This window comes from Amphiura filiformis, unplaced genomic scaffold (assembly GCF_039555335.1).
Source record: "Amphiura filiformis unplaced genomic scaffold, Afil_fr2py scaffold_52, whole genome shotgun sequence".
NCBI lineage: Eukaryota > Metazoa > Echinodermata > Ophiuroidea > Amphilepidida > Amphiuridae > Amphiura > Amphiura filiformis.
This window is the reverse complement of record NW_027305516.1, coordinates 91587-107836: the sequence shown is the minus strand read 5'-3', so window position 1 is coordinate 107836 and position 16250 is coordinate 91587. Positions and strand designations below refer to the sequence as shown.

Sequence of the window (16250 nt, the reverse complement as noted above, 5' to 3'; positions counted from 1 at the left end):
TTACTATCACCAATCATCTGGGGCATCAAGTGATTCAGCAGTTTCTGAGTAGTACGAGAGGTTGCGGATTTGAACCCCAGCAGTGGTTCAGTACCCTCAAGGGAAAAATTGAGTTAACTTGAAATTCCCCTGGACAAGGAACCCATACGAAACTCAGGCAGCTGATCCTGGCTGCGAAGCTCAATTGTGGAATGTCTAGGGTGCGGGTTTCTAAGACGTTGTTGTTAAATGGTTTATGGAATGATGTGGGGCCGTAGTGGTCCGTGACATCCTGTGAATTGTGCGGAAACTTGTGGATCAAGGTCTAGGCCTAGCCTTTACTTACCTTTTTCATTCATGTGTTGTATATCAATATCTGATGGGCCGTTACTAATACCAATCTAATAATAATAATCTAATAATCTAATCAGCAGTTTCTATATCTAGTTCCTCTTGAGAGCCGGTATCATACGGTTTATCTGTGTCTTCTTCTGAGTCTTACCTTTGTCATTCATGTGTTGTACATCAATATCTGATGGACCGTTACTAATACCAATCATCTGAGCATCAAGTGATTCAGCAGTTTCTATATCTAGTTCCTCTTGAGAGCCGGTATCATAGGGTTTATCTGTGTCTTCTTCAGAGTCTTACCTTTTTCATTCATGTGTTGTACATCAATATCTGATGGGCCGTTACTAATACCAATCATCTGTGCATCAAGTGATTCAGCAGTTTCTATATCTAGTTCCTCTTGAGAGCCGGTATCATAGGGTTTATCTGTGTCTTCTTCAGAGTCTTACCTTTTTCATTCATGTGTTGTACATCAATATCTGATGGGCCGTTACTAATACCAATCATCTGTGCATCAAGTGATTCAGCAGTTTCTATATCTAGTTCCTCTTGAGAGCCGGTATCATACGGTTTATCTGTGTCTTCTTCAGAGTCTTACCTTTGTCATTCATGTGTTGTACATCAATATCTGATGGGCCGTTATTAATACCAATCATCTGTGCATCAAGTGATTCAGCAGTTTCTATATCTAGTTCCTCTTGAGAGCCGGTATCATACGGTTTATCTGTGTCTTCTTCAGAGTCTTACCTTTTTCATTCATGTGTTGTATATCAATATCTGATGGGCCGTTACTAATACCAATCATCTGAGCATCAAGTGATTCAGCAGTTTCTATATCTAGTTCCTCTTGAGAGCCGGTATCATAGGGTTTATCTGTGTCTTCTTCAGAGTCTTACCTTTGTCATTCATGTGTTGTACATCAATATCTGATGGGCCGTTACTAATACCAATCATCTGAGCATCAAGTGATTCAGCAGTTTCTATATCTAGTTCCTCTTGAGAGCCGGTATCATACGGTTTATCTGTGTCTTCTTCAGAGTCTTACCTTTGTCATTCATGTGTTGTACATCAATATCTGATGGGCCGTTACTAATACCAATCATCTGAGCATCAAGTGATTCAGCAGTTTCTATATCTAGTTCCTCTTGAGAGCCGGTATCATAGGGTTTATCTGTGTCTTCTTCTGAGTCTTACCTTTGTCATTCATGTGTTGTACATCAATATCTGATGGGCCGTTACTAATACCAATCATCTGAGCATCAAGTGATTCAGCAGTTTCTATATCTAGTTCCTCTTGAGAGCCGGTATCATATGGTTTATCTGAGTCTTCTTCTGAGTCTTACCTTTGTCATTCATGTGTTGTACATCAATATCTGATGGGCCGTTACTAATACCAATCATCTGTGCATCAAGTGATTCAGCAGTTTCTATATCTAGTTCCTCTTGAGAGCCGGTATCATACGGTTTATCTGTGTCTTCTTCAGAGTCTTACCTTTGTCATTCATGTGTTGTACATCAATATCTGATGGGCCGTTACTAATACCAATCATCTGAGCATCAAGTGATTCAGCAGTTTCTATATCTAGTTCCTCTTGAGAGCCGGTATCATAGGGTTTATCTGTCTTCTTCTGAGTCTTACCTTTGTCATTCATGTGTTGTACATCAATATCTGATGGGCCGTTACTAATACCAATCATCTGAGCATCAAGTGATTCAGCAGTTTCTATATCTAGTTCCTCTTGAGAGCCGGTATCATAGGGTTTATCTGTCTTCTTCTGAGTCTTACCTTTGTCATTCATGTGTTGTACATCAATATCTGATGGGCCGTTACTAATACCAATCATCTGTGCATCAAGTGATTCAGCAGTTTCTATATCTAGTTCCTCTTGAGAGCCGGTATCATACGGTTTATCTGTGTCTTCTTCTGAGTCTTACCTTTGTCATTCATGTGTTGTACATCAATATCTGATGGGCCGTTACTAATACCAATCATCTGAGCATCAAGTGATTCAGCAGTTTCTATATCTAGTTCCTCTTGAGAGCCGGTATCATACAGTTTATCTGTGTCTTCTTCAGAGTCTTACCTTTGTCATTCATGTGTTGTACATCAATATCTGATGGGCCGTTACTAATACCAATCATCTGAGCATCAAGTGATTCAGCAGTTTCTATATCTAGTTCCTCTTGAGAGCCGGTATCATACAGTTTATCTGTGTCTTCTTCAGAGTCTTACCTTTGTCATTCATGTGTTGTACATCAATATCTGATGGGCCGTTACTAATACTAATCATCTGAGCATCAAGTGATTCAGCAGTTTCTATATCTAGTTCCTCTTGAGAGCCGGTATCATACGGTTTATCTGTGTCTTCTTCTGAGTCTTACCTTTGTCATTCATGTGTTGTACATCAATATCTGATGGGCCGTTACTAATACCAATCATCTGAGCATCAAGTGATTCAGCAGTTTCTATATCTAGTTCCTCTTGAGAGCCGGTATCATACTGTTTATCTGTGTCTTCTTCTGAGTCTTACCTTTGTCATTCATGTGTTGTACATCAATATCTGATGGGCCATTACTAATACCAATCATCTGTGCATCAAGTGATTCAGCAGTTTCTATATCTAGTTCCTCTTGAGAGCCGGTATCATACTGTTTATCTGTGTCTTCTTCTGAGTCTTACCTTTGTCATTCATGTGTTGTACATCAATATCTGATGGGTCGTTACTAATACCAATCATCTGTGCATCAAGTGATTCAGCAGTTTCTATATCTAGTTCCTCTTGAGAGCCGGTATCATAGGGTTTATCTGTGTCTTCTTCAGAGTCTTACCTTTGTCATTCATGTGTTGTACATCAATATCTGATGGGCCGTTACTAATACCAATCATCTGAGCATCAAGTGATTCAGCAGTTTCTATATCTAGTTCCTCTTGAGAGCCGGTATCATACGGTTTATCTGTGTCTTCTTCTGAGTCTTACCTTTGTCATTCATGTGTTGTACATCAATATCTGATGGGCCGTTACTAATACCAATCATCTGAGCATCAAGTGATTCAGCAGTTTCTATATCTAGTTCCTCTTGAGAGCCGGTATCATACGGTTTATCTGTGTCTTCTTCTGAGTCTTACCTTTGTCATTCATGTGTTGTACATCAATATCTGATGGGCCGTTACTAATACCAATCATCTGAGCATCAAGTGATTCAGCAGTTTCTATATCTACAACCCTGGACAAAAGGGTTGGAATGAAATTAGTACGGTATTGCAAATGAGCCCCGTTCCCCGATCAATGTTGAATCCTGACATTTTGTTCATGTAAGCGCCAGTAGTACCCAACATTGATTGGTGGGGCAGGGGAGGTATTGGGGTGAGGGTAATGTTTAGACTTGACACTCAAGAAAGTGCCATTTCATCACTCTAGAAATAACGAAAATATGGCCATTACAAGGTGCACATTCTATTTTTCATTCCAACCAATTTTGGCTAGCATTGTATTTGAAAAGTTGAAAAAAAATCATCTAATTTTGGTTTTTTGGCCATAAAATGAAAAGTAAATAAGATATGGACCTGCAATTTGGAGGCTAAGCAGCTCTTATCATTATCCTTTACCACAAAAGTAACAATAGCTAATCCGTCATATTTAGGGACTGGTCACTAAAATTCCTAATATCCTATTTTTGGCCCTGTTTAGAAACACAATTGATCACTTTAAATGCCAAAAAATAAGTCTACAAACTTGTAAAACATTATTTAGATCAACAAAAATCTGAAATCTATTCTGTATAAATAAATACTAAGGAAAAATAAAATATCGAGATCAAAATAAAATAGCGACCATGCAGGATTCGAACCGCGCTGTCAAATCTGCTCGTTTAACTGGTACGCGCTTCTACCAATGGAGCTATTTAATGTTACTCGATTTGTTTGCGATAATTTAGACCATATCAATGTATGAGTTTTACGGTATGCAGACACAATAAAGATTTTAATACTATGTCCCTATACTGTTTACAGGCTTGCATACCGTGCATTTTTCTATTTATGTCAAGTTTTGGAATCTAATTTGTGAAGAAAAGGTCTGAATACCGTGGTTCTCTATTCAATAAGCCAATTATTGTTGCATAAAACAAGTGGATTAGTTTAAAACACTTTTTATTCATTTATAAAGAATCTCTAGTACAAAAGTGCACGAGAATTACAACGCCTCAATAGCTCAGTGGATAAGGCGACTGCCAGTTAACGGAAGGGCTTGGGTTCAATTCGCATTTTTTTTAATTTCTTTTGTTTTAATTTGCTTTTTGCCTATGAATAAAAAATTAAATTAAATGCTTCGTTTTTTTTTTTTAACTTTTGATTTTAATTTTCCCTTCTACAGACTTACAATAAGAACAATATAGCTATAAAACCTGTAAAATATACTACACATGTTAACTATCTACTGAAGACGAAATAATGATTTTCTATGTATTTTGTATATTTTTTAACTTCAAAAAACATTTATTTCAGTTTTTCATGTTCTGTTTCTAAGATTATACTTCCATCAATTACATTTATGATATTTCATTTACATGTAAAGGGTAAAATGAACATTTCTTGGACGTACAACACTTATAATGCAATATATGACGTTATATGAGCTACTTTAGTTGATTTGCATGAACTTCAAATTAAAGGCTGCATGTACATAAATTGACCGCTCCCTTACACTAGTGACACTAAAACAATTTTGGTTTTGTCATTGAGGAAAAGACAATTAATCTTTTTATTTTGATGTAAATTTTCATGTAAATCGGACAAAGAATAAAAAAACTATAGCTATAAAACATGTGTCATTATGTAATTTCGGTAGTTTTAGAGACAACCCTGGACAAAAGGGTTGGAATGAAATTATACGGTATTGCAAATGAGCCCCGTTCCCCGATCAATGTTGAATCCTGACATTTTGTTCATGTGCGCTCAGTAGTACCCAACATTGATTGGTGGGGCAGGGGAGGTATTGGGGTGAGGGTAATGTTTAGACTTGACACTCAAGAAAGTGCCATTTCATCACTCTAGAAATAACGAAAATATGGCCATTACAAGGTGCACATTCTATTTTTCATTCCAACCAATTTTGGCTAGCATTGTAGTTCCTCTTGAGAGCCGGTATCATACGGTTTATCTGTGTCTTCTTCAGAGTCTTACCTTTGTCATTCATGTGTTGTACATCAATATCTGATGGGTCGTTACTAATACCAATCATCTGTGCATCAAGTGATTCAGCAGTTTCTATATCTAGTTCCTCTTGAGAGCCGGTATCATACGGTTTATCTGTGTCTTCTTCAGAGTCTTACCTTTGTCATTCATGTGTTGTACATCAATATCTGATGGGCCGTTATTAATACCAATCATCTGTGCATCAAGTGATTCAGCAGTTTCTATATCTAGTTCCTCTTGAGAGCCGGTATCATACGGTTTATCTGTGTCTTCTTCTGAGTCTTACCTTTGTCATTCATGTGTTATACATCAATATCTGATGGGCCGTTACTAATACCAATCATCTGAGCATCAAGTGATTCAGCAGTTTCTATATCTAGTTCCTCTTGAGAGCTGGTATCATACGGTTTATCTGTGTCTTCTTCTGAGTCTTACCTTTGTCATTCATGTGTTGTACATCAATATCTGATGGGCCGTTACTAATACCAATCATCTGAGCATCAAGTGATTCAGCAGTTTCTATATCTAGTTCCTCTTGAGAGCCGGTATCATACGGTTTATCTGTGTCTTCTTCTGAGTCTTACCTTTGTCATTCATGTGTTATACATCAATATCTGATGGGCCGTTACTAATACCAATCATCTGAGCATCAAGTGATTCAGCAGTTTCTATATCTAGTTCCTCTTGAGAGCTGGTATCATACGGTTTATCTGTGTCTTCTTCAGAGTCTTACCTTTGTCATTCATGTGTTTTACATCAATATCTGATGGGCCGTTACTAATACCAATCATCTGAGCATCAAGTGATTCAGCAGTTTCTATATCTAGTTCCTCTTGAGAGCCGGTATCATACGGTTTATCTGTGTCTTCTTCAGAGTCTTACCTTTGTCATTCATGTGTTGTACATCAATATCTGATTGGGCCGTTACTAATACCAATCATCTGAGCATCAAGTGATTCAGCAGTTTCTATATCTAGTTCCTCTTGAGAGCCGGTATCATATGGTTTATCTGTGTCTTCTTCAGAGTCTTACCTTTGTCATTCATGTGTTGTACATCAATATCTGATGGGCCGTTACTAATACCAATCATCTGAGCATCAAGTGATTCAGCAGTTTCTATATCTAGTTCCTCTTGAGAGCCGGTATCATACGGTTTATCTGTGTCTTCTTCAGAGTCTTACCTTTGTCATTCATGTGTTGTACATCAATATCTGATGGGCCGTTACTAATACCAATCATCTGAGCATCAAGTGATTCAGCAGTTTCTATATCTAGTTCCTCTTGAGAGCTGGTATCATACGGTTTATCTGTGTCTTCTTCTGAGTCTTACCTTTGTCATTCATGTGTTGTACATCAATATCTGATGGGCCGTTACTAATACCAATCATCTGTGCATCAAGTGATTCAGCAGTTTCTATATCTAGTTCCTCTTGAGAGCCGGTATCATACGGTTTATCTGTGTCTTCTTCAGAGTCTTACCTTTGTCATTCATGTGTTGTACATCAATATCTGATGGGTCGTTACTAATACCAATCATCTGAGCATCAAGTGATTCAGCAGTTTCTATATCTAGTTCCTCTTGAGAGCGGTATCATAGGGTTTATCCATGTCTTCTTCAGAGTCTTACCTTTGTCATTCATGTGTTGTACATCAATATCTGATGGGCCGTTACTAATACCAATCATCTGTGCATCAAGTGATTCAGCAGTTTCTATATCTAGTTCCTCTTGAGAGCCGGTATCATATGGTTTATCTGTGTCTTCTTCTGAGTCTTACCTTTGTCATTCATGTGTTGTACATCAATATCTGATGTGCCGTTACTAATACCAATCATCTGAGCATCAAGTGATTCAGCAGTTTCTATATCTAGTTCCTCTTGAGAGCCGGTATCATACGGTTTATCTGTGTCTTCTTCTGAGTCTTACCTTTGTCATTCATGTGTTGTACATCAATATCTGATGGGCCGTTACTAATACCAATCATCTGAGCATCAAGTGATTCAGCAGTTTCTATATCTAGTTCCTCTTGAGAGCCGGTATCATAGGGTTTATCCATGTCTTCTTCAGAGTCTTACCTTTGTCATTCATGTGTTGTACATCAATATCTGATGGGCCGTTACTAATACCAATCATCTGTGCATCAAGTGATTCAGCAGTTTCTATATCTAGTTCCTCTTGAGAGCCGGTATCATATGGTTTATCTGTGTCTTCTTCTGAGTCTTACCTTTGTCATTCATGTGTTGTACATCAATATCTGATGGGCGTTACTAATACCAATCATCTGAGCATCAAGTGATTCAGCAGTTTCTATATCTAGTTCCTCTTGAGAGCCGGTATCATACGGTTTATCTGTGTCTTCTTCAGTGTCTTACCTTTGTCATTCATGTGTTGTACATCAATATCTGATGGGCCGTTACTAATACCAATCATCTGTGCATCAAGTGATTCAGCAGTTTCTATATCTAGTTCCTCTTGAGAGCCGGTATCATACGGTTTATCTGTGTCCTCTTCAGAGTCTTACCTTTGTCATTCATGTGTTGTACATCAATATCTGATGGGCCATTACTAATACCAATCATCTGTGCATCAAGTGATTCAGCAGTTTCTATATCTAGTTCCTCTTGAGAGCCGGTATCATACGGTTTATCTGTGTCCTCTTCAGAGTCTTTACTTTGTCTGCGTTCTTCTGCTTCTTCTTCTGCTTTTAATTTGGCTTCCTGAACCTGCAAAATATAAATCAAACCAAATTAAAAGAAACATTAAGTCATATATAAGTTGATATTTACAAGTAGAATTATGTTTATTCATTGATATGGTAACATTTGGTTAATACTACTGAATTTGATATGAATAATATTTATTATATTTAATATTATGTGTATACCTTTTTATTACATGCCTATGACATTTTTGTGGTAGGGTGTGCGGGTGTGAGTGTGAGGTGAGAAATCAAGTGTATTTTCTTTTTTCCCTTCAGGTTTGGTATCTTGTATTTTTTTTTCATTTTGTGTATCTGTTTTTATATATTTAGGCCCTTCTTTTAAGTGTTTCAGGGGGCACAACATTTTACAGACTTCAGCTTCTCGTTGTGTCTCCTCCATCGTGTTTTATCATGTTTTGTTTTTTGTATGTTTAATTTTGATGGAAATAAATTTGATTGATTGATTGATTAAACTTAATGGGAGCTTCAGACCAAATGATCAAAATTTTGTGAGTTCAAGCCATAGAGGTGCCATTGTACTGTGCACAAAAACAAGACACTTAATGTCTCTCTGCATTGCCTCTCTCCCCCAGGTTCAAAATTCTGGTTCTTGTTTTTAAGTGTATATGGGCAATTCCAAGCAAAAGTGGACATGACTCAAAAAAATAAAATTGCCTCTATGTATTTCTTTTTAACTTTCATATTATTCCAAACAGATGTAATGTTCAAGTTCTAAACTTTTTTCTGCATTTTCTAACATTTTGTTCAAAAAACATAATTTCTTTGGAGAGTGTATTTTTAGTGGAAAAATCCTGTTCAACTTAGATATTTTCTAAGTGGGCCATTTTATTAAACAGGGACACTTTTCTTTTTAATTTGATACATTTTATATCTATGAAATATGGTCTTCAAGAAATATCCATCACATTTTAAATAACCTCCCGCTAATTTTTTCCTTTCATTGTGTTTTGATAACACTAAATATGGTGTATACGAGTTACGAGAGATGCATTTTTAATATATTTACAAAATGTTGGCAATTTAATTGATGCCACTTATTTTTTTTCTTCTATTAGTAGTATCTTGAATAAAAATAATAAATTGAAATACAAAACACTATCCACCACATAATAATGACCCTTAAAAACTGTAGCACGAGTTACCAGTAGCACGAGTTACCGATGTAGCACGAGTTACCATAGCCCACTTCCCCCCTGTACCAGCAAAGGTAATGCAAAATACCACTTGGCAGCAATAGAGGTATCTCCCAAATGCATGAATATGCATTTATGTAACCATGGTAACAACTTTCTAGCAGTAGTGTAGCCAGTGGGGGGGGGGGGCAGGTGGGACAGACTTCCCCCTGGCAAACTAGAATTACACGGCTCATAATTAAGGTGGCACTCACTCAAAAGTGTGTAAATAACAATGTTTTGTAAATACATATGATATGCAAATAAGCTCATTAATATTCATAAATATGCAAATAACATGACAAACAGGTCACAATATCCAATCACCAAACCAAGTTTGAAGTTGATTGGTTATTAATGCATTTAAGCTGCAGAGTATGCAAATAAGCTCATTAATATTCATAAATATGCAAATAACATAACACAAAACTATACAGCACATCAAGCCACCATATCCTATCACCATACCTATCTATCTGGCATAGTATACCAAGTATGTAGTTGATCGATTATTGCGTTGAAGCTTCACAGTGGATTAATCAATTTGCTTCAGCCCGAGCAGCTGAACAAACAAAGAAACAACCAGGCAAACACACATGTGTGGGGGCCCAAAATTAAAGATAAAAGTGCCCTTCTGACAGAAAAATGAAAGTAAAAATATGGAAGGCAAAGATAGAGAAAAGGTTCAAGGAGCCAGTTCCACCTGATCATGCGCCAAAATAGTGTAAATATACCAAATTTTACCAAAATAAAGTCCATTTTTGAAGCTCAAGACTTAAACTTGTACAGTCTCTCTAAAAAAATGCTCTAGTATATATCCCATTACTAATACCTGGTCAAAATGATGCAACCAAAATTTTAGTTCCCCCCCAATCTAGCCCAAGACATATAGATACTGGAAATCCTGAGACTAGCTAACAGCCACAGTGACATTTCAAGTTGATACTGAGATTTGTATGATTGTCTTGATACGAAATTTGTTCATGTTGTTGAGTATGATGGGTCTCATTTTCCAGGTGAAGTGATTGAAATCATGCAAACTGTATTCAGTAATGCACCAAGCAGGAAATCACAGGAAATGATCTCAACCAAAAGATGACCAAACATTCTATACCGGTACCTCAGAAAGCAATAATTTTGAATTTAAAGAAACTTACAGAGCCGATCATTGTAAAGAACCACGAACATTACAAGTTTTGTGAACTAATTTAGGGCAAAATAACCTATCAATCTATCAATTGTTGACTGTTCAATTTAACTGTTGAAATTTAAGCCCTACAATGTATGAAATATCCAAACAGGATGGATCAAGGGATTAAGTACATATACATATAGACCTATATGTAATGCTGGGATCATGTGTGTGGTACATTGTATGCTGATACATGCACTGTATTGGTGTTATTTGTACAAAAATTGGGTTATTTTGGGGGTTATCATGGTTATATCAAAGTATACTTTGGTTATATGTACATAGATGGGTTATTTGATCATATACCAGTCATTGAGGAATTTTTATCAAGAAACTTTGACATTTAAAAGAACATTAACCATTTTGTATATGACCGGACAAACTGTAGCACGAGTTACCGTAGCACGAGTTACAATGTTTTTTGGCAGTCAATGTAAAACTATGAGGGACGAAACTTTTTAAGTTATACCAAGATAAACCTTAGCATAGCAGTTACTTATCATATAATCAATTCGGCTTTAATGTTTTTTTCTTTTAGGACACGAACAAAATAAAAATGAGTGATTTTTTAGCATGTCCTCTGCTCGTAGCACGAGTTACCGTTTTCGCAGCTGTCCCATACGCACAAAAGTTGATATATTCATTTAGCAATACTATGAGGATCTAGCCTTGAATGTTGGGTATTAAAATACAAAAAACACAGATTCCAATCAAATGATTTTAAAAAGCTGGAGCACAAAGTATGTAAAAGGACGCCATAAAGTGTAGCACGAGTTACCGTGGAATTGCCCATATATAACATTTCTCCGCCATATCTTGCTTCAAACTTGACTGCTTACACATCATCTCGTAGTGGCTTGCGCTCGTCTACAGATACTACCCGGCTTATGGAACACAAAATTCATCCGTGGAATCTCCAATCTGCTGCTGATAGATCTTTTTATTACTATGCACCAAGATTATGGAACAAAATCCCAATTGCTCTGCGCACTGCCAAATCGCTTAATATCTTCAAGAAAAATTTAAAATCATATCTCTTTCCAAAATGAGTTTGTAATTGTTGCATTTATATTTGTTTGCTCTGTCATTATTTTTTATGCTTGTTGATTTAATATTGTTTTGCTGTATCATCACACCCGCTGTGGTCTTTATGAAATGGCGGGTTATAAAAGCCTTGTTGTATGTATGTATGTATGTAGAAACATATAGTGCTCAAAGCAAACATGTCTGGATAACAACTATTTATTGGACTATTCCATCTGAAATCCTTAAACCCCCTATGGAAGACATGGAAGACCTTAATATCCCACACAGGGAGTGTAGACTTCAAATGGAGTCACCCATTCAGGTAACCCCATTTAAAGTCCACACTCCCTGTGTGTGGGAGCTTAAAGTCATGTCTTTCATAGGGGTGTATGGATTTCAACTGGAATAGCTTATTCTACTCCAGGGTTGTTGCACTGTCTTTTTTAATTAATCACAGCAGAAGGTGGGCAAATAATTTACCCACGTAACTTTTTGTTCCATCATACTGAAGATAACATTGAGCATTTGTGTGAGTGTCACTTGTGTAGTTGACACCCCACCCCACACTCAAACACCCCCAAACACACCCCAACACATTTAGCTTACCGCCTGCTCTTCCATCCTACTGAAGAAAGTAAATTATGAATAAAATACTGGACCGTAAACAGAGTTGGACTGTTTGTCTCTGGGGGGCTTGTCCTTAACATGGACTAGTTTTCCGCGCAATTTGTTTACCGGTTAAAACGCAGTTGTAATGCCGAAGAATTTATAAATGTTCTTTACTCTTTCAGAGACACCAGCACAATAGGATGGTTATCAGGGTTTTGCGAGTGGCTTGTTCAGAATCTTTATGGGGGTAACCGAGGCTTTTTTAGCGCCTGTTTTTCTTTTGACCTGCTCAAAGGCCCAGTTTGGGTAACCACACTTCTTTAAAAGCTCCTTCAATATGATCTTTCTCACAAGGAACGTTGCTTTTGTCAATGATTGTTTCTGCGCAATAATGAAGAGTGCGTATGACCCCAAGCTTGTGGACGAGTGGGTGGTGCGACCCAAACTGCAGGTAGTGATCTGTGTGGGTTGGCTTGCGGTATTACTACTGTTGTGAGCTTACGTTTGTTGTTAATCTGGACTGACATCTGGCAACTGCAAAGATGCTCCGGTATTGATCGTAATCGGAAACTGGTCACGTGTCAATCAGCAAGGAATATTGACAATATGAAAATTCACAAATTTTAAAAGATCAGTCCAGTATTTTATTCATAATTTACCTTCTGATTCTACAACTGGATGATTCTTAATATACATCAACATGACATTGAGCATTTGTGTGAGTGTTGCTTTGGCTGTCATCTGCTTGACACCCCCACCCCACACTCAAACACCCCCAAACACACCCCTCCCCCACACATACACTCATTTAGCTTACCGCCTGCTGTTCCATCCTACTGAAGATGACATTGAGCATTTGTGTGAGTGCTGCTTTGGCTGTCATCTGCTTGACACCCCCACCCCACGCTCAAACACCCCCAAACACACCCCTCCCCCACACATACACTCATTTAGCTTACCGCCTGTTGTTCCATCCTACTGAAGATGACATTGAGCATTTGTGTGAGTGTTGCTTTGGCTGTCATCTGCTTGACACCCCCACCCCACGCTCAAACACCCCCAAACACACCCCTCCCCCCCCCACACACACACATTTAGCTTACCGCCTGTTGTTCCATCCTGCTGAAGATGACATTGAGCATTTGTGTGAGTGTGGCTTTGGCTGTCATCTGCTTGACACCCCCACCCCACGCTCAAACACCCCAAACACACCCCTCCCCCACACATACACTCATTTAGCTTACCGCCTGCTGTTCCATCCTACTGAAGATGACATTGAGCATTTGTGTGAGTGTGGCTTTGGCTGTTGTCTGGATGACACCCCCCCACTCAAACACCCCCCCACACTCAAACACCCCCAAACACACCCCTCCCCCACACATACACTCATTTAGCTTACCGCCTGTTGTTCCATCCTACTGAAGATGACATTGAGCATTTGTGTGAGTGTGGCTTTGGCTGTCATCTGCTTGACACCCCCACCCCACGCTCAAACACCCCAAACACACCCCTCCCCCACACATACACTCATTTAGCTTACCGCCAGTTGTTCCATCCTACTGAAGATGACATTGAGCATTTGTGTGAGTGTGGCTTTGGCTGTCATCTGCTTGACACCCCACCCCACACTCAAACACCCCCAAACACACCCCTCCCCCCACACACACACATTTAGCTTACCGCCTGTTGTTCCATCCTGCTGAAGATGACATTGAGCATTTGTGTGAGTGTGGCTTTGGCTGTCGTCTGATTGACAAGATTTTTGCTGGCTAAGTAGATATTGTAACATGTTCTCACAACCTGAAGTAATGTCCCCTCGTGCACCTCACATGTTGCTGAAGTCACTGCTGTCAGCAGGGCCTATTACAACAACAACAAAAAAAAGAAAGATTCATATAGCAAAATTACAGAAAACAAGATCATTGCATTTTACAGAAAAATTCAGATTTATAATAGCACAATTATATAAGATCATTGTGCTTCAAAAGTCACTGACTACTTCTAGCCTCCCCCCCTAAAAAGGTCTGTTTGCCCTTTCAGCGTAAAATTAAAATATTTGAGTCGATAGGTTGATCTTTTTGTTTCCCCCCCTCCTCCATCCCAAAGTATTCTGTGGTATCTACAGCTTGCCATGGATCATTTGGTCAATGAAGAACAGTATCGATATATTGACACATTTTTAAGATGCAATTTATGTTTCTTCAATGTTTGTTAGTACTTAGGCCCCCCTACATAACAAAATGACCGTGCAAAGTACCTTCGCACTCTTTCGGGGGATCTTGTAGAGCGGTTTGAGACGACATGATGGCTCAACTTGGAGTTGGGAGAAGGTAATTTGGGATAATCTAACCATGTGTGCCATATCGTTTGTGTATCGATACTATCATTGAGTGAACCAACATGTTGGAAGTCTATGAATTTTCCGACTATCGATACTTTCGGTAATCGATAACGGGCCTAGGTACACCAGAACTAAATTACAACACATTGTCTATGGAGCAGTGTAATACACATAATTATGTATAACTCGCAAACGCAAAATCGGAATCAACTGAAATTTTGGGAATAAGCTTTTTTCATGGATATCTATTATAGATGAGTTGACTTCTGACGTCAATGCCTGGCAGTTTGCGCACGCTTTATTACAATTTCCATTGTTTTTTGCCTGGTATTTTGTTAAGGGCTTGTGTTTTTAAAACTCCCGCCACATCACAATACGACTATTGAACAGTGTAGTGGTTGCATGGGTTCACTCAAGCATAAAGATATACCGGTCCCTTGCCTTTGTTGATAAACATTGAGGTCAACTCATCTATAGAAAAATGTCATAAAAAGAGGATAAAGGATCATAAAATACTCTGGCTAAAATTAAGAGAAAATTCAACCAGAATGCCAATTACTTGACAGCAAGGGGTGTCTTAAGGGTGTCCAAAATGGTCAAAAATACCTTATTCTTCAAAATTAGGGTGTCCATTTCCTATTCACTCCATTGTAAAAATAAGAATTTTAGGGTGTCCAAATTGAAAACAGGGCGTCCAAATGACACCTGGACACCTCTCTGGCTAATGCCTTGCTTGACAGTAATGGCATTTGACAGGTGCTTTGAGGACAATTTGTCATTTTAGTGCTGGTCATCAAGGCAAGTAGTTATTGATTTATTGATCAAATATTGGGTTTCCCTCATTTTTGACTGTAACTCCACAACTGTTATCTGTGCTGAAATAAAATTTCCAATGCAGTAGTTGTAGTCCTTGCCCCTATAATATACATATCTTACTTGTTACCAATGCGCTATAATTTTTGAGAAAAATGCAAAAATAGGCACAAAATTGGGCAGGGGTGTAGTACCCTCTTAATTGGGAGAAGGTAATTTGGGATAATCTAACCATGTGTGCCATATCGTTTGTGTATCGATACTATCATTGAGTGTACCAACATGTTGGAAGTCTATGAATTTTCTGACTATCGATACTTTCAGTAATCGATAACGGGCCTTGGTACACCAGAACTAAATTACAACACATTGTCTATGGAGCAGTGTAATACACATAATTATGTATAACCCGCAAACACAAAATCGGAATCAACTGAAATTTTGGGAATAAGCTTTTTTCTTGGATATCTATAGATGAGTTGACTTCTGACGTCAATGCCTGGCAGTTTGCCCACGCATTATCACAATTTCCATTGTTTTTGCCTGGCATTATGCGCACGCATCATATTTTGTTAAGGGCTTGTGTTTTTAAAACTCCCGCCACATCACAATAAAACTATTGAACAGTGTAGTGGTTGCATGGGTTCACTCAAGCATAAAGATATACCGGTCCCTTGCCTTTGTTGATAAACATTGAGGTCAACTCATCTATAGAAAAATGTCATAAAAAGAGGATAAAGGATCATAAAATACTCTGGCTAAAATTAAGAGAAAATTCAACCAGAATGGCAATTACTTGACAGCAAGGGTGTCCAAAATGGTCAAAAATACCTTATTCTTCAAAATTAGGGT

At 38.1% G+C, this 16250-nt stretch overlaps 1 protein-coding gene across 1 annotated transcript in view; it reads right to left on the bottom strand.

The window, feature by feature from the left end:
* Window positions 1-16250, bottom strand: part of LOC140144396 (brefeldin A-inhibited guanine nucleotide-exchange protein 1-like) — a 101229-nt gene that overhangs the window by 73860 nt on the left and 11119 nt on the right. The window contains exons 5-11 of the mRNA XM_072166208.1: window positions 13925-14104; window positions 8045-8246; window positions 7599-7697; window positions 7152-7250; window positions 5513-5611; window positions 1970-2215; window positions 482-625 (exon numbers count right to left, since the gene is read on the bottom strand). Of these exons, the coding sequence (XP_072022309.1) occupies window positions 482-625; window positions 1970-2215; window positions 5513-5611; window positions 7152-7250; window positions 7599-7697; window positions 8045-8246; window positions 13925-14104 (1069 nt within the window). The remainder of the gene's footprint in view (window positions 1-481; window positions 626-1969; window positions 2216-5512; window positions 5612-7151; window positions 7251-7598; window positions 7698-8044; window positions 8247-13924; window positions 14105-16250) is intronic.